At 37.1% G+C, this 19,983-nt stretch overlaps 1 protein-coding gene across 4 annotated transcripts in view; it reads right to left on the reverse strand.

Moving 5' to 3' along the window:
- Positions 1 to 19,983, reverse strand: part of Gria3 (glutamate ionotropic receptor AMPA type subunit 3) — a 356,081-nt gene that overhangs the window by 75,245 nt on the left and 260,853 nt on the right. For all 4 annotated transcript variants that reach the window (XR_015446824.1, XM_004860012.3, XM_004860014.3 and 1 more), the window contains exons 9-11: positions 19,478 to 19,585; positions 18,068 to 18,274; positions 5,070 to 5,446 (exon numbers count right to left, since the gene is read on the reverse strand). Coding sequence is in view for 3 of the 4 variants with exons in the window: in XM_004860012.3 (XP_004860069.1) it covers positions 5,070 to 5,446; positions 18,068 to 18,274; positions 19,478 to 19,585 (692 nt within the window). In the remaining variant the exon portion in view is untranslated. The remainder of the gene's footprint in view (positions 1 to 5,069; positions 5,447 to 18,067; positions 18,275 to 19,477; positions 19,586 to 19,983) is intronic.

Raw genomic sequence — 19,983 nt, forward strand, 5'->3', positions numbered from 1 at the left:
ACTCAGGGAGAGAAGTGTTAAATTGAATCATTTCCAACTTCTCTTGACTGCTCCAACAAATCAGTTGGTATATAGATATGACCTCAGCTTATTACATTGATTAGCCTCTCTAAGGTTGACTCAGCCTCCAGCTTCATGTAGAACAAAGTAATTCATTCTGAACAATTAGAGTAGTTCAAATATCAAACCTAATATTGATGCAGACTCTTTAAGCTTCTAGGTAACTGTCAATAACTTTATTTGATGGAAATGGAATGATGCCAGCAGTTTTTCTCACGATGTCTTACTGCTGATTTTGCAGTCTTTTACTTGGTGTGAACACATAATCAACAGCATTTTGAATGCTCACTGCCCACTTTCATTAACAACCAGGGCGAAAGCAGAGTTTCTTCATAGATAGGAATACTGAAAAAGAGCTCTTATGCCTGAGCAAGAGGGAAGAAATGGAATAAACTGTGCACCTTCAGATCCATAGTGCAAGGCAGTGTGCTGTAGTGGAAAGAATTGTGCTGCTGGCTAAAACCTCCATGTCTTTGGGTTCTGTTCTGTCATTTCTCTGGATACTACTACTTTGTCTATGATATGAGAAAAATAGTATGATGAAGAAAGAGCAAGAGTTTTGGAGTTGGCGCTAGTTTTGAATTCTGACTCTGCCATTAGCTGTGTGACTGGGCAGATTATTTAATGTATCCCTTTATTTAACTTAAAAATAAGTAAAATGCTTATCTTATGTCAGTGTTTGGAGGATTCAGATCCCTGAGAGAATGCAGGTAAAGTGCCAATACACAGTGGGAGCTCAGTGAAAGTTGTTGTTGACCTCTCTCTAGTAAATGGCAACAGTTGGACTTTTTCTCTGACGTCTCCTCCTGTTCTAATACTTGCCAATTTTACTTTAAAATGCGATCTCATAATTCCTTGAATTGCCTCAATTTTAAGAAAAGTCAGAGTGTACAATGCATGCTAACATTTTGGGCTTTCTGGAGAGCTTGCATTCAAGTGTGGCCATTAAACAGGAATAAATTATAATGCTGATGTTTGCAGTCAAGGCAACCACAAATCTCAGAGCACAACTGTATTATTACTGGGAATTTCTAAGTCTCTTAACAGAGAAACACATCACAGTGGGCTTTGCTATTATGCAATTGGGCACAAATATATAATCAATAGAGCTCTCAAGACAAGGAGAAAAATGTTTTTTACTAGTATATAATAAATATGCTAAGAAGTCTAACATTTTATTCAAAGGCTTAAAGATAATTTTTTGGAGGATACAATAGACAATGTTAGAGGAGGGATCACCCATTTGGAAGAAAATGTAAATCTCATAAAGGTAATAATTTATCACTCAAAAGCACATAAGGATAATCCTTGTTACTGTAGATAAGTGTTATTCTGTAGGCTGTGTGCCCTAATACTGGGTTGAGTTATGTATGACCAGCATTTAAAAAATCAGAATAAAAAACATCAGAATGGATGGCACACTGTAAGGGTTATGTTTGGTAGAATTCTTATTACATACATATATGTGTACTGAGTCATGATGGAAACTTCTTTCTTACTGTGGGTCATGATCAAAAATTTTGAAACTATTGTTCTATGTGACAGTATCTAGAGCAGCATAATAAAACCTGTACTTTGAAAAAGCATTTGATATATTTGAGAACCATAATTTAAATTCTGTTGCAAAAATTTTTTGGAAATTGTTTCAACTTGTCATTTTCGGGTCATCATTTTAAAGTTATTACTTAACAAGGCAATATGCACAAATACTGCAGCACTCTATTGGGGAGATCATAAATTTAGTTTTGAAAATCCACTTACAGAAACCAATAGAATCTCCAATCTTAATGACTCTTTAGCATTATCTCAACGCAGATTACCAGCCATGTTAAAAATATTCTTAATTACACAATCGTTCAAAAACGGTAGTCCCTTGAAGTGAACGTTTCAAAAAATAAAAAACGAAGAAACTAGAAAAACCAAATGAACTCCCAGTTGATATCACAAAATGACACATATTCTGAGCACAAAAAGAACAGGAAGTGAAATAATTTGGAGAACCTGACCAAGCAGACTGTGACAAAAAAGTGTGATTTGGACAAATGAGGCTTGTCCTACACAGACTGTGCTAAAAAGCTGCTGAAGATGGTGACCACTGAGTTATATGCACACCTTTACTTTGAATGTCTTGTCTCCAGTGGATGACTACAAAAAGAACTATGCTATAAAAATAGGGTAGGGATCTTCTGAGTTCTTATACACTAAATGAAAATCGCTATGTTGTTGTATGAGGTATGATAAAAATATACTATAAATATTAAAATTTTAAAAAATTATGACAGTAAAAACACATTAAGATGAATCTCCCTCAAAATACTCTCCTTTGCTTCAAACACAGTTACCCCATCATTTTTGCCACTTTTTAAGCTATTTGAAAAAAATTAGTTCTGAAGCAGTTCTGGAAGACCTCTTTCATGTCATTATGAACGTGATGAAAAACACAATGACTGGCTGCTGGGTGCCATCCAGTAGAAAGGCAAGCTTGTAAAAACATTATGGTGTGTTCGCATCCAAGTTATTCACCCAGTCTGGCACTGTGCAACTTCTGGCCTCTTCCTCAAAGTCAAAATAACCATGGAAACATTTTTAATTGATTGAGGACATAAAGGGAGCCACAACAGCACAACTAAAGATACAAAAGAGGACTTTCAGAACTCCATGAGAAAGTGACAAGAACAATAGGATAAGTGTGTTCAAAGTGAGGGGGAGTATTTTGAAGGAGATCAATGGTAATGTGCCTATTATTGTAATAAAAATTTTTAAAATTTATAAACATTCATCATACTTTTTGATCACATCTCATATAATTGACACTGGTCAGCATTTGGATTAACGTTAAACTTTACCAAAACCTATAATTATTTGTTTCATAATTTTTTTATGATTGTAAAGCTGTTCACTTAAAACATTTTATGATTATAAGTTCACTACCATTTTTACTTACGTGGGTTAACACAATAAGTCCATGAGCCCAAAGATAATCATTTTTTATTTTCCAGTACCTGGGATCGAACTCAGGACCTTGCGCTTGTGAGCCTGGCGTGGTGCCACTGAGCTAAATCCCCAGCCCAAGATAATCACTTTTGATAGCTTTACCAAGATGAAATTTGCATTCCATAAAATTCACGAATATAAGCATACAATCAGTGATTTCAGTAAGCTTGGAGTTGTTCAACCCTCATCACAATCCAGATTTGAATCATTTTTATTACCCAACATGTTTTCATATACCCATTTGCAGTTACTCATGGCAGGCTTGGGGCTAGGACAAGTGAAGCATTTACTCCACATGCAAAATTTAAAGAGGTGTTGAAATATCATTAATTGAAACAAATAGCATTCTACTGCAACACTTGAAAAATTAAAAATGAATGCAAAAACATCCATGATGTACAAATTATCAAAATTTTAAATAAAGACTGCATCTTCTCCCTGAATGTACTCTCGTTAACCTCACTTATCTCCTACTAATCCTGGCCTTATTATCCTCCTTCTGCTCCCTTCAGACATTGACAACCACTAACGGACTTTCTGTCTTTATGGATTTATCTATCTTGGACAAATAAAATAATATAATATGGATGTTCAATAAATTTAAATACATAACTAAGTGTTAACGCATGGCCTTTGTGTTTGGCTTATTTCACTTGGCATAATGTTTATAAGGTTCACTTGTGTTGTAGCATGTGTTAGTAGTCTTTTAAATTGCTGAATAGTTTCCCATTTTATAGACATGTCAAAGTTTGTTTATCATTTCACTAGTTGATGAACATGTGGGTTGTTTCTACTAAAAATGAAGGTACTATGAACATTGATGTAAAAGTTTTTAGGTGGGTATATGTTTTCATTTTTCTCATGTAAATAACTCAGTGCAATTGCTGTCTCATATTTTAAGTGAATGTCTACCTTTATAGGAAACTGCCAAACCATTTTCCACTGTGGCTATAGCATTTTGCATTCCTACTATTAAGGGTTGAAAATTATAGTTATTCCACATCCTCAGACTTGGTATTGTCTACCTCTTTGATTTTAGCCTTTATGAAGGATGTGTAGAGGTACCTCACTGTGATTTTAATTTGCATTTCCTTAATGAATAACAATGTTGAACATCTTTTCATGTATTTATTAGACATTTGTATAACTTCTTTTGTCACAGGTCTATTCCAATCTTTTGTCCATTTTTAAAATTGAGTATAAATTTGGGTTATTTTTATGCAGTGCTAACAGATATGCTCTAGATACAGTTCTTTTATCAGGTATATAATTTGCTAATATTTTCTCCTAGTCTATGGCTTGGATTTTCATTTTATTATAGTTTCTTTTGAGATGTAAGGTTTTAGATTTTGATGAAGTTCAGTTCATCAAAATTTTAAGGGATTCTGCTCTTTGTGTTCTATGAGAATTCTGTCTAATCCAAAATTACATTGATTTTTCTCTTATATTTTCTCTGAGAAATTTTATATTTTAGCTAAGAGACTTTGGTGGAATACTATAATACTGTAGACAGTTCTAGACAATCAGAGCAAAATGAAGAGGATCTTGAAAGTGGAAAGTAAGAGAGTTTTAAAGAAGAGTTCTTTTTTCACATTTTGTCTAGATTCAATCTCTTGGCAAATGAGACAATATTTTAGCCCAGTTAATGAAGAAACCATGCCTGCTTGATCTAAGATTCATTATTTGTTTTATCCAAATAATTTAATACTAGCATGCAATGTTGCCTTTATCCAGAGTGCAAATATTTGCTATGATTTGTGCAAATATACAAAACCATAGAAATGCATGAAAGACATTCAAAGCAACACCAATGACACATCATCTCATGGATGTAAGCAAACAAAATGGCTTGACAATAATTCATCACTGGATGGAATGTTAAATAAAAGAAATCTGGAGTTGAAATGGGTGAATACCAGATGTACATGGGTGGAATATTGCCATTAAAGGCAAATACATGAATGGAATGTGGCCATAAAATGCAAGGAAGTGTTGTATATTACATGGAAACAAACCTTGGAGAAATATCACATCCTTGCTGCATAAAGGCACCCAAGGAAAACCAAAGACTGTTAAATATTCCAAATTCATTTGGAGGGTCAGGAGGGCTTTGTGGGTCACGAGGTTCTTCATTGTTGTCTTCCAAGTGCCATTCATAAGGGCTGAATCTGCTGACTAGGAAAAGAACTACGCTGACTCCAATATAAGCGAAGACAATGCACATCCAGATTTCATAAGCCAAGGGATCCAGAAATGAGAACACGCCTGGTTTTGATTTCTGAGGCTTCTTTATCATGATGGAGATGCCCAGGCTCATAAATGGTTTTGAGAAATCTATGACTTCTTCACGGACCAGTGTTATAGTAAGTGGAGCAACAGCTATATCAGCTCTCTGAAAAACAAATATATATGTGACTTTTAAAGATAGTATTTCAGTCATTTGCCACCTAATATGCTTCTTTAGTGGAAATATAAAATTTGAATTCACTACAACAAATTGATTCATCAATGCTCATGTTCAAAAAGTAGTAGCATTCAATAGGTTCTAAAGTACTTTAACTTGATGGTAAATCAAAGAAAAAGCATTGGCTTTTTGTCCTCTGAGACATACTGCCTTAGAGCAACAGATTCCATTTTTTTCCTTTTTTGGGGGGAGTGCCTTGCAACTGAACTTGTACTCCCTGTGGTATATCCCTGTTTAACTTTTGTTTTCTTATGTTTATTTTCATCCTCCTATGTCTTACCTCCCTCAGTTGACTGGAGACTTTTGTGAGAAGCACAATAGCCTGTACTTAACTTACATTTGTTTCCCTCCCACCATGGGTTTAGTTCAAATTCTTGGATGCTTGCTATCATGTGTTATGCTTGAATTTTTTTGAGATTATGCCTATTAAACAGATATTTCAAAGTGAGGGACTGGATCTTCTATTTCATATGTATCATTGCAACAAACTTTAAATAAAACTGTAGATGCCTTTAAAAAGTTTCTGGTTTTTGAATGTGATAAATAAAAACATGAAAGAATTCTGCCTGGGCAATGGCAAGGGTAAAATAATTATTAGAATACATGTTAATTTATATAGCAAGCTATATTTTCTAGTGATGAATATCAGTATAGCACTCACATACATCATATCAATAAAGTAAATGTCAGCAGTGTTTTGCATAATTAACTCAGGCAGAGGAAGGACACATTTTTATATTAATTTCATGAAAGTTGGCATGAGGAATTTCTACACTTATTTCTTTTGTTTTCCATAGTTTTCCTTTACAACAGTAAGTTTTAGTCTGGATCCAGGCCTTAAAATGCACCCATAGGAAAATGCTTGTAATTAAGAAAAGGCTTAGAGATGATCTATTAGGTATGAAGTAAAAATACCAATGTTGATCAATTTTTTCTGTTAAATATTGAGCTATGTCTCAATATCCCTTTTAGTAAGAAGATAGAGTATATTTTCAAAGAAATGAAATTTTACTACCTTGAATTACATATGATAACTCAAACCAGTTGAAAAAATTCTCTGTGAGTAATTTAAGGAGGAATGCAGATGATAAGCAGCTAGCTCATGTTTATTGAGTGCTGACTTTGTATGAGACATGGTGCTAAGCACTTCATACATATTACCTCATTCAATTCTCATAGCAAATTAAGGTTGGTACAATTATTATTCCCATGCTAGAGATGAAAATAGTGAAGCACTGAGAGTATTTTACTTAGATTAGATTAAGTTTTAGAACCCTAGTATTTAGATTCCGGAACTCACTCTCTTAACCAGCACAATGGTCTCCATTGATACTTGGAGGTTTCTATAGCATAATACTTTTATTTGCAATTATCCACTTGACTAGCCTCTCTCAGGTTTTTTTCCAATGTATATTTGAATGCCTATTCTGTGCCAAGCACTATTCCAGATGCTAAGAATGAACCAGTGAGCAAGGTGAATAAAATAGACAAAACTACTTACCTTTATGGAGGACATGATACATTCCTCCTAGTAGAAGTTGCAAAATCATGTGTTTATTGAAGCCAACAGCCTACTGACCAAATTCACATTAATCACTCACTAACATTAAACTCACCTTTTCTAAAATAAAACCCATCCTGTCTCACTCCAAAGTAGATCATTCTCTAAGCCTGTAAATGATGCTTATTCCAAACTTTCTCCAGTTCCTAATCATTTCCAGTCCTACTGCCTCAGCAGATGATCTTGCCTCTCTCTTTACTAAGAAGTTGGAAGCCATTTGATCTAAGTCCTATCACCTCAGAGTCCTTCCTCTTGTCCACGTATTGTTTATCCATTCCCTCTGTGAATTTCCATCTCACAGAAAGTGACACTCTAAGATTTAATCTACTTATTCCATACATTTCATATATTCTTCTGCTATCTTAAAACATAGCTTAATCTATGGTCTCTTTTATATATTACAACTTTTGCTTTTCCATTAATTTATCTCAGTGGTTCTCAAAGGGTGGATCTTGGAATAGCAGCAAAAATGTCACCTGGGAACTTGTTAGAAATATCAATTCTCAGGTCACATCCCAGATGTATGGAATCAGAAACTCTGAGAGTGGATGTAAGTCAACCTAAGTCTAAGAGTAGAACTCAGGTGGCCTTCTGGGTGATTAGAATGCTTGTTGTAACTTGAAAATCATCGATTTATCTTATACAATTAAAATCATACTCAAGTATTTCTGTTTACTAACAAGCAAAACCCAGTCCTTCCACCTTTCGATCTTGCTACCCTGGTGACCACATTCTCTCTCTATCACCACCAAAGTTCTTGAAAGATTACACCATTGCCATCTCTGAATTTCATCACCACTTTTTCCTCATGGACTTGAAATCTAAATTCTAACCTCTCCAATTTACTGTTTGTTTTTTTAACTATATCCTTGGTTATGAAATTTAAAGATCTTCCCTTAGACATGTACTGCTCATGTGAAACCATTGGTATTTTGCATTATATGCCCAATTTCCTTTGCTCTCTGATACTAAAGACTACAGGTTGTCCTCTTACTTTTATACATATTCCTTCTTTTATCTTTTCTTCCTAGTTGTGTTCTCTCAACCAAGGTGTACTTTGTACTCCCAGAGTCTCTTCATGGTGCCTGGCTTAGAAGGCAATCAGTGAAAATTTATGGAACAGGAAAGATCCTTTTAGGTCTATCCTTTATTCGCTCCCCTCAGTATTACCATCTATGGCTTCAACTTTCACTGGAGCTGTCTCCTGAACCTCCAGTCCCTCATTGCTGACTGGATGGGAACCAAAATCAAATTTTACCCAGTACACCCTTTTGCCGGGGGCTAGACCTGGTTGTAGAACAAAGGCAGCCAAGGAGAATGGAATTGGCCAGAAAGCTAGCAGGGTTCTTTTTGGTAGAGAGAGACTGAATCAGCTAGAGAGAGTCCTATCATGCCAAGAGAATTCATAGATAAAACCACTTTCTCTACTTGCCAACATGTCTCTGCCTCCTGCTCAGAACATGCAAATGCTCATCTAGTAACATTTCCCATTTGATCTCATTTGAATTTAATTACTTAATTCCACTAGTTTTTAATCTTGTAAGTCTAAAAGAGAATTCTAGGAGAAATTGCCATTTTGGAGGAAGGAAGATGTAAGGGGGCATTTGTGTGAGAAAATCACTTTGGACTGAATTTAAGGGAATTGGGTTCTTTTCAATAAGGTACAGAAAGGAGTTTGAGAATCTTGACTTCATAAAAAAACTAAGTAACTGGAACATCCACTGCATGTAAGCACAAATAAATACTAATAAGAGGGGACTAGGTAGACAGAGCACGACTTTTGGTTGTCTGGTTCCCAGGAACATTCAGCAAAAGAGTAGATTCCCAAAGGAGGTCATTCCTAGTTTGAAGTACTTTTAAAATCACAAACAGAAGAATGTGCTTCCCTCAGGCACTTGGCTTTTTTCCTTCAGCCTGGTATTTCTACCTTTTCTGAATTTCTACTTTTTATACCTTTTTTTTCAAAGGTCTATTTTTTGGGAAGATACTCCTTCAATGAAGAATGGTATTAAGTCCGTGCCAAGTTAAGCCTTATTGATGTGCACCTGATTCCAAAATGAGAATTCCCATTCTGATTCTTAAAGAAGACCTACAGATCAAAGCAATAATGACAAATAACAGAAGAACAAAGCCTTAACCAATAGAAGAAGCTACTGATGGAGCCTCAAGGACAGCCAGCTGGACAGGAGACTTCACTACTCTTTCATCACTTGTGTGTTTGGTAAGAGACCAAAGCAGCAGACCCGTGTGTCAGCTCAGAGACAGCCTTGGAGAATTTCTTATCTTCTATCATCACTATCTGCTTTTCATATTATAATGCCATTGTGATGGTTGGTTATATCAGGGCTTAGCAACCTGCCTGTCATAATGTATCTGGAGCAATCAACTTGATTATTAAATAAGCTGGGGAAGAGCAGATAACTAATAAGTGTCCCAAAATGTTCATTCAGCTCTTCTGGGTCTGCCATAGTATGAGATGAGGGAGGTCACTTTTAAGGAAAGTTAAAAATTTAAGAGGCCCACACTGATGAAAAATTGAAAAAGACGACTCTCTAAATGGAATTTGTGTTAACTTTCTGTCACTGTGACAAAATAACTGAGAAAGTAAATTTGGAGAAGGAAAGGTTTATTGTGGTTCATGGTTCAAAGGTTTCAGTCCATGGTAACTTGGCTCTGTTCCTTCTAGGTCTATGGTAAGGCAGAAACATCATATTAGTAGGACATCACAGAGGAAAGCTGCCCACCTCATGACAGCCAGGAAGCAGAGACACAGTACAGGGAAAGAGCTAGCAGGTGCATGCTCTTTCTTCCTCCTTTGTTCCACCCAGGCCCCACCCTATTGGATGGTACCGTACACCTTCAGGGTGGATCTCCCCCATCATTTTGCTGTCCCACAGGCCAACTGTCTCTGGAAACACCCTCTCAGACATACCAAGAAGTGTGCTTTACTAATTTACTAGGTGTTTCTCAATCCAATCAAATTGGTAGTCAAGATTAACCATCACAGGATTCCTTTCTTGATTTTGATTCTTATGAAAGTCAGCTGTGGTTGGGAGTGAGCCTCAAGAATTATGAATAGGGTTGTGTGTGGGGGGGTAGGGAGTAGGTGAAATCTGACAAAATAATGAAATGTCTTTCGTGTGGTGTCTTGAACTATTCTGGGGGCCTTTTTTCCATAAGCTTCTGCCTATGCTGGTAACAGCAGTAGACAAGTCATTTTCCACAAACCTAGGTGGGTATGTAGGTGGTATGAGGGGTCTCCAGTTGAGAGACAAATATCAACAAATGCTAAGAGCTCAGGGTAAGAGTTTGCCAGTGTTTTTTGTTTGTTTTTTGCTTGCATCTTGACTACTTAAAGATTTTAATCAAAAAGCTTAAGAGCGGCTGTGTGGGCTCAGTAAACACGATAAATTAGGTTTGATCTTTCTACTTAGCAGTGGCAAACTCAGAGCAATTGCATTATTGGAGGGGATTTAGCTTGAGGAGATTTATAATGCTTTTCATAGGTAGGCTGTCAAAGTTGTAAATTTCATAAAACTTGAAAAGCAACAAGCTCATATGTATGAAGATGATACACTTAAGAGTCTGACAGGTTTTAGAAAGAGATGACACTTAGTTTAAATATAATTTTAAAAATTCTTTGAGCTAGAAGTCTTGTTATATCTTTAAGTATTTTTGTCTGATTATCTGATATAAAATTTGTAACCCATCTGGAGATTATGCTTGAGCAGACGCTTGTCAGCCACCATTTTTATGTGCTCTCTGAGAGCAAAGGAGAAGACAGAGAGAGAGAGTATTGGCATGTAATGCATAAGATGTGTTGTTTTAGAGAAGAAGCAGACGAGACCTGACCTCTTCTCCCACTATCAGTCATAAGACTCTAGTGGCAGACATTTCTTTTGGAAAGTTTAAATGTGGTGGAAAAAGGAGTAGAAGGAAAAAAAGAGTAGAGAAAAGGGCAGACTCAAGCTAGACGATAGGAATATAACTGCTGTGTTTGGGGTGCAGGACTTAAAGTGTTTTATTGGCTGTAATCTATGGGATATTTAGTGTCTGCAATTTTTAAGCTCTGGGGAAAGGGATGTGGGCTATTTAAACCTATGCAACAACAAATAGCATCACAAAGGTTTCTCCTCATTTCTTTATCACAAACAGATATCCTAGTCTGGATCTATTGATTAGAACTCCTTATCTTTGGGGAACTGAGAGAAAAAAAGTGAAGAAATGGAGTTGGGTAAAGCTCCATTATCCCAGAGCTGGATGAAGCCATTGTGAAACTGAACTTGGTTGGAAATATTTCCCCACCATCTCTGCTCAGAATGGCAGACTTCTATGCACCATTAACGTCCCCTCCTGGAATTGTTAGGCATCATTTGAAGGGGAGGCATGCTTTTATCAAATCATCAGCCCTTCTGTCAAAGCCCCGTGAATTCATCTAAAGAATAGAAGAGAATCCATGGCATCTGTTACCAGACCCTTGCTTCTCCACCTTTTAGCTGGAAGGACAGATCGACTTTCTGCCTTTCTTAATGGAAAATATATCTGTCTTTGTATGGCGACAACCTAAGTGATAATTTGTTGTAGTCAGAGGAAATTTCAGTGCAAACAGTATCTGTAGAATTGTCATTTGTTTTAGGAATGCAAGGGAGTCTGGGGACGTCTAGGGAATGTGACTTTGAATCAAGCACACTCCCCAAACCCCTATCCATCCCAAAGCTCTTCGATGATTTCTAAGTCAGAGGAACTAATCTGGACAGTAGCTTGTCAGGCCCTTTCCAGAGCAACTCCCTACTCTTTATTCTTAGTTGTAAGTGGTAAGAACAAAAGGAACATCAGAGCTGCCCACTGGGAGGTTTCTTCTTGATTAGGGGCCTAGTATCTTTCCAGCCTTTTTCTGCCTCTTTTTCAGTTAGGTTATGTATCCTCTCCAAGGGCAGAAACCTTCACCTGTCTGCCTTGAGTTTGTAAATACTTAAAGTGATAACTAGACATTTGTATTAGATTATCCTAAAGACCATAGATAAGTAGGATGGATATCTTGGATTGAAAAGCTTATAATCCAAGTAGATTTTAAGCCCCTTAAGGCCAGGCAAGGATGCCATACCTAACTGATATAACACCAATCTTCCCATAATCTAATAAGCTTAGTAAACTGAGCCAGTGGGACCCAGTGGACAGAGTACTAGATCAGGAGTCATGAAACTTGAGTTACCAAACTTTGTGACCTTGTCACAATCCTCCTACAATTCCTGTCACCCCTGTCTTCCATCAGGCTTTAGTTTCCTTGTTTACCCAATGGGCAATTTTAATGTCCAATCTTGGCTAGTCCCCATAGACATCTGTAAAATGAATGGAAAGTTAGGTGACAGGATGTTTAAGGGCCCTGCTAGCAACAAAATGCTTTTTTAAAATGACCTCTTAAAACACTTGTTATTTGGTAGACATAAACACTTATGGTCTATAAGCCATTTGAGCTGGGACAATTACCATGTGGCAGTGTTACAGACATCCAGCTCAAAATCAAAACTGCTAAAAACAGGTGGACAGTTTCAAGTCCATAATGTTCTGAAGTGCTTACATAATGGTGCACATTGTGTTTTACTGACATTTGTTTCAAAAATAGCCTTCTTAGAGAGGCAAGGTGCCCCAATATCAACTTTGATTTGAATTTCTTTAGAGAAAAAAAAAACCATTTAGGAGTCATTTGAAAAGAGACTGATTGGTTTCTTTATTCTTAACAAATTTAATTCATCTTGACTCTTTCTTGAGACTTTATGGCAGATACTGAAATCTCTTTTGTACAGCTTTCTTCATTTCTGCCTTTCTTCATTTTCCCCCACTCTGATCTATTTTACATACTAAAAGCATAAGAGGATATATCCTAAAGATAAAGCAATGCCTCTCTGTATAGTTCTCATGTTCACTGAAATATTTCCCTATTCCCCATCTTTTTTGCTCATTAAGCACTCTGAGAAATCTTAGGGGTTTTCTGCTCTTCTTTTTCTTAAGCAACTTGCAAACCACAAGAGGTCAGGCCTACCAGAAATAAAAGCCTGTGTTTTCATTTTTCTCCATGTCTATCATTGATAGGAAACTTGAAAACTTCCCAATGCCAAAATATTAAAACTTTTAAAAGGCAATGAAGACACATTTAGCTTATGAGATTATCATTTCTAACAGAAATTTCTTACTCCAAGTATGATATAAATGTCTATTTTTCACAGACATGGGCTTTAGAGGAAGGTGAATTTTGGCAGCCTGTCTCCTTGGGTTGGTTTGCTGTCAGTTCTCTGGAATCACCTTGTGCTTTAAAGCCAGAAAGCATCAGGGACTTGTTCTAGGTCAGGGAGGGAGAAGGCTATTACTATGTCTTTAGTAGAAAAAGCTGGAGGGAAAAGGTGGAAGCTTACTCCAGAATTTTTACCTTTTCAGAAGTGGAGAGAAAATATCTGAATTAATAATAAAAAATGACTCTAATTTTCAAGCTCCCTCCCTCACAAATATATAAATTGGAAATAGAAAGAGACACACAGAGATTAAATGAGTACAGTACAGAGGTTTTTCCAGAGGAAAAAATCCAAAGCCCAGTGAGAAAGCTGATCTTTATCTGAACAATGTCAGGAAATCTGCCTTGATCTATATCACTGTGTCTCATGTCTTGCTCAATGAGAGGATGGCACTGATCTATTTACAGAGTGACAGATTTCTTTTGACACACTACAGAGCTCTGGCCATTCAGTTTCGATGGGCTAGAAAACTCATGGAATAGCTCAAATATTCTGAGCCAGTACAAACTGACAACCTAAATTCTCCCCCCTCTCTCTCCTCTCTCTCTCTCCTGAATCCAGGGCCTTTGCACTGAGAAATATCCCTGGCCCTTTATTTTTAATTTTTAAAAAAAATGTTTAGACAAGGTCCTACTAAATCTCTAAGTTGCCCAGGCTAGGCTTGAACTTGGAACTCCCTGCCTCAGCCTCTTAGAATCTTGAAATTACAGATGTGCACCATCATGCCTGGGTTAAATTTCTTGCCACAGTATCATGGTCCAAAACAAAAACAAAAACAACAAAAACTTCTCTCCAGAGGGGTTAAGGCACCAAGTTCCTTTCTAATAAATTTCAAACTATCTTTCTGGATGAGATGAAACCAAAACAACACTTTGACTGTTGGTGGTGTAGTGTAATGGTTAAAGCACATGGACTTCATAGTCAGTGATCTGGGTTCACATAACTGTGCCATTGCTGTGGTTAGAGGTCTGTGTACCTCCTTGTGCATATGTTTAAATCCTAACCCCTGAAGTGACGGTATTAGGAAATAGGGATCTTTAGGAGGTGATTAGGTCATAGGGCATAGTCCTCATGAATGCAGTTAGTGCCTTTTTTTTTTTTTTAGTTAGTGTCTTTATAAAAGAGACTCCTGAGCATTCTCACCCTTTCTATGAGGTGAGGACCCAGGAAGAAGGTGTCACCTACAAGGCAGAAAGTAGACCCATAACAGGCAATGAAATTTACCTTGATCTTGGTCTTTGCAGCCTGCATAACCGTGAGAAATAAACTACTGTCGTGCATAAGTCACCAGTCTAAGCTATTTTGGTACAGCAGCCCAAATAAGTAAGATAGCCACGTCAGGCTCTTTAGTCTTTGGCACGTGACTTCGCCTCTCAACCTCAATTATCTTACATGTACAGTGAGGTTCTTTATGGCAACTTCCTCAGAGACATGCTGTGAGGGTTATGTTATGCGATGCCTGCAGAGTGCTTAGCACAGTATCTGGCAACCAATAAATATGCAATAAGTGGTAGCTATGATAATAATAAAAATATTACATGATTATGTCCCACCAAAAGCTCAATTTAATGAATATTTGCTAGGCAGTACTATATACCAGACATTAAAAAGTGAGCCTTTACCATGCATCAGATAATGCACTAAGTGCAGGGGAGAGCTGTAAGCAAAATAAGTCCCTTTGGAATCTTGAGTGTTGGGGAGAAAAGGGACAAGAAAAAGAAAAAAGATGACCTTATCGGTAACTTATAAAATGAGAGGTTATCAGAGTTTCTCAGGATCCTCAAAAATTGCATCAGGTGATTTACCCCTTGTTCAACTCTCTCTGGAACAGGAAAATCTTCTCTTTCTCACTGCTGGGTGTTCTGGAACCTCATCTGCATCTCAGCCCTGCTCCAGTTCTCAGGTCCCACCTTGACCTAAGACAGGGGACGACTGGCTCCAGCCCTATAGAGAAAGGCTGAGGTTCAAGTTGCCTTGCTGCTTATCTGGCTGGTGGACATTGTCCCAGTTTTGATACCTGGGGCCCAGCCTCATTTTAAGCCTTAGTTCCCTTTCTGTGCCCTTATTTTTAGAAATGAGTTTTTGCCTTTGTGCTTCTTCCAAAAAACCTGTTCCAAAAACTTATTGAGTGACCCCAGAACTCTCATTATTGGAGAACTACAGTCTATAATTGCTGGTTCCTGTCTCAAGCACTAGTTCTTTTCTTTCTTTCTTTTTTTTTGTTTTGCTTAAATTCTTTTATTGGTAGTAGGTACACAATACATTTACATTTATCATTGGGTGCTTGTACCTGTACATGATGTATCTTGGTTCTTATTTTTTTCCCTATTACCCGTGCGCCCTTCACCCCCTCCACCCTTCCCTATTTTCATAGGCTTTGTTTCCATTTTTTCTTTTCTCATAATTTTTCCTTTCCCTTCTTTCCTTTCCCCTGCCCCTCCCACTTCCTCTACCCCTTTGGACCATTTCTTCCTATTTCAAATTATCAATTATTTGTTTTAATCATTTTAATCCTTATTTACACTTTCAGTTTCTCACACTAGAGAAACTATTCAGTATTTACACATGTGTGTCCTATTTATTTCACTTAAGAGTATGGCCTCAGTATGCATCCATTTAGCTATAAATGTCTCTAGTTTCTCATTCTTTATGGCTGAGTAGTACTCCATTTTGTAAAAAAACCACATCTTCTTTATCCAGTTTCCAGTTGATGGGCACTTGGGCTGTTTCCAAGCTTTAGCTATTATGAACTGTGCTACTATAAACATGGGTTCACATATATCACTGTGGTATGATTCTTTTAATTCTTTTGGGAAGATACCCAGCAGGGGAATAGCTGGGTCGAATGGGACCTCCAGCCCTAGTTCTTTGAGGTATCTCCATACTGATTTCCACAGTGGTCGCACCAGTCTGCACTCCCACCAACAGTGGAGCAGGGTTCCTCTTTCCCCACAGCCCTGCCAGCATTTGTTATTGGTTGATTTCTTGATAGCAGCCATTCTTTCTGGAGTGAGGTGGAATCTCAGCATTGTTTTCATCTGCATCTCTCAAATGACCAGTGATACTGAACACTTTTTCATATGTTTATTTGCTATTTCTACTTCTTTGTCTGAGAAATGTCTGTTCATTTCAGATGTCCATTTTTGAGTTGGGTCTTTGAATTTGGGGCGGTGGGGAGTCTGATTTTTTTCAGTTACTATTCCTTTTCTTGAACCTCAATCCAAGAGATAACCTGGATGTTTGCTTCTTATCAGCTAAAACTTTTCAGCATGCCCATCCCCTGAATTCCTCTGTCTTCTCCTCACCTGTTTTTCAGACAGCACAGAGGTAAATGAAAACAGCTGAAAAAGACTTTTCCCATAGACAAGTTCCCCAACCATGTCACTCTCTATGCTAATCTTGGGATCCAATCATTGCAAATAAACCTTGTCTGTTAGCACTAAACCTCTGCCATCACAACCTGTACTTAGATTAGTTTCCTAGTGAGTGGTTCATCTAATGGTCAATTCTTATATCCTATTCTTCTTATCTTTATATAACTTGTTGGATGACTTGAGATCTGATATTCCCAATTAGAGGCCCAAACCATTTAAAACTAAGTCACCAATGCTCTCTGAAAATACCACTGTGCACCATTTTAAAGCCCTAATTATTAATATTCTTTTGCTTTTGGCTGATGACCAAACATTTGGTAGAGCCCTTCTGTCATTCATTCATTCATTCATGTATTATACATTTTTCCTATGTTCCAGTTTCTGGGATATTGAAATCAATCAAACATGTCTTCTGTCCTCAATAAGTTCACAGTCTAATAGTGAGGCTTAACTTACACATAGGTCTGTACAGTATAGGTGTAGAAATACTACATGAATGCTGTAAGTACTACAAGGAAGCAAAACACAGGATTCCTGAAAGAGGTATTACCTCTGAGTTCTGGAGAATAAGCATGTGGTCATAGATGGCTGAAAAGAGGCAAAAATACTTCCAGCCATACTGGAAGAGTTTAATACCTTAAAGAAGGGAACACCTCATGCTCTGCTATAGCTGGAACACTGGGTAGGGAGGGAGAAGTTTAAAAGATGAAGCTAGAGAGGTGGGCAGGTGCTAGAATATGAAGTGTCTTATTTGCCATGCTAAAGAATATGACTTTTAAAGTACAAAATTTCAGTAATATGGATATCTGATTTGTCAAGGTGAAAACAGAGGTAAGGAAACCAACTAAAATGACTGACAACGGTGAAAATCTTAACTGAGGTTATGGGGATGAAGAGTATGTCTAGATTTGAGAGACTTAAGAATAGAATGCACAGGACATTGTTACTGACTAGGTATGAGAATAACAATAAGGAAAGATGGTAGGGTTGCTTAGGCAGAGTTGCTCAGGCAGCTATGTGGGTGGATGATTCTACTGCATGAGACAAGGAACACAGAAGGAATAAATCTTCAGTAGAGGGCAGGCTGTGCTTAATGTTGCCAAATAAAGTCCCCCAATTCTATTTTCCATTTAGTGAAATAATTGTGTTGCCCAAAGATGCTATGGACAACCTACCCTTTTAAATTCCAGCTATAGAAGAAAACCTTTTTCCTTATAGACTATATGAACACTATACAATTGGATAAATGTTGCACTTTAAAAATTCCTATATTCTTTTTAATTGTAAAACATAAAGATGAATGAAAACACAGTAAAAAAATACTTACCCCGTAGACAAGCTCTCCAACCATGCCATTCCATATTTTAGTCTCTGGATCCCTAGCACCGTATTTCCCATCACCAACAATGGACAATTTGTATTTGATCCTTACATGTTTGGCGATTTCATATGCTAAATCTACACAATAGCCTTCATATCGCTCATTTCCCTCCAGTTGCTCATGGTTCTTCTTATACATTACATATGGTGATTCCTTCGAGACCAGAAAGAAATTCAAAATATTACTCCTATCCATTTTTTCAAAGAGAATTGAAGTATAATGAAATTTTTTTCCTTGGTGGTTATTGAGGTTGATATGTGTAACAGATCTTTACAATTTTTTACTTAATAAGCAAAACAGCCTCAGTTGACTATTCAGTGGGCCACATATTCCTTGTTGTCCTTAAATGATGACTTAAGAAATAGAGAAAAATTTAACTTCTTTTTGTGAGTTTGAAAGAAGGACTAGTTTTCAACTGTAAAGTCTTTGATTTAGTCCAATTGGGCACAGATATATCTCTTAGTTACATGAATGTAAACTGCCTTTGATTTCTCAAGATTTACTAGATAGGAACCACAGTCAGCTGACAAGCCATCCGGAAATGCTGTGGTCTTTAAGGTCAGGGTTGTAGCTTATTCATTTTTCTATCTTCAAGACCTAGTACAGTACTTAGGACAAGGTGAGTGTTTGATATACATTCAAGTCAAAGGTCAGCCTTAGCCAAGTCTCCATTTAGTTAATCAATTTCATATCTAATACAGACCAAGTTTCAGACTTGTTTTTAACCCCAGCTTTATTTCATTCAATAATAAAAACAGCTTCTAGAAAAATATTTAAAAACCAAGAATGCTGTCTCACATTTTAACAGTGCTTTGAATTTTTTTGTTTTGGTGCTGGGGATCGAAACAGTGCTTTGAATTTTATGGGAAACATTTATATGGCGAACTGTGCTTTGAAATGATCTTATTCCATAGGCAGATTATTATTATGCCCATTCCAGAAATTTAAAAGCAACAACCGAGGCTCAGAGAAGTTATGACTTGCACAGTTGTACAGCTTTGTAGTAGATCTGATATTAGAGCCCTAATTCACTCCCTCCTCTTCACTGTGCTGCCTCTCTCACAATGAGGAATTATATTTCCAGTCCAGATGAAACATCAATGTTATGGGGAATATGGCAGGAATAAAGAGGGGAGTGATACCGGAAACAGTTGAAAATCCTTATCCTTTTCCTTTCTTTTTTAAAACAGCATTGTGTTCATCACCATGGGAAAATAATTTGAGTGGTTCCTGAGCTTCCCTGTTGGAAATTTTCACTACTTGAACTTGAGGTGTTTTCTACTGGCTGAATAATGCTTTTTAGAAAATAGAAGCCTTGCTATACAGAAAGTCTACTTATTCTCTGTCCACACTTACCAGAATGGTCGTCACTACTATGGTCCTGTTCTCTGAGGATGCACTGTCATTGCTGATTTGCTGATCCGAGAAAGGTACAAACCTCTCATACTCATTCCAGTAGCCAGCCTAGAAAGAGCAGAAATTTGACCTGGATGCCTATTTTTTGCACAGAAAGAACTGCATGAAATTCAGCTATTGTCCAATAAAACTTGTTTTCTCCAACTAGTTCAAGCTTTGGAAGGACTGATATCCTGTTTTCTTCTGGCCTGCCACTCCTATAAGACTCAACATTGACACACAGATGTGCTGTTCTTTCATCCTGGGGTTCCCATCCCCACCTCAACCTACTGATATTACATAAAATAATTTAGTTCTTTCTTAGATAATTGGCCTTCCCCATTTAAACTCCTGTAGGAGAAAAATACATTCTTTTTTGTACAAGGGATCAAACGCAGGACCTTGCACTTTCGAGGCAGATGGCAGAACCACTGAGCTAAATCCCTGGCCCAAAATACATTATTTTG

The sequence above is a fragment of the Heterocephalus glaber genome, unplaced genomic scaffold, assembly GCF_053883595.1.
Source record: "Heterocephalus glaber isolate CG9 unplaced genomic scaffold, H.glaber_assembly_v1.0 deba00001729, whole genome shotgun sequence".
NCBI classification, from domain to species: Eukaryota; Metazoa; Chordata; class Mammalia; order Rodentia; family Bathyergidae; genus Heterocephalus; species Heterocephalus glaber.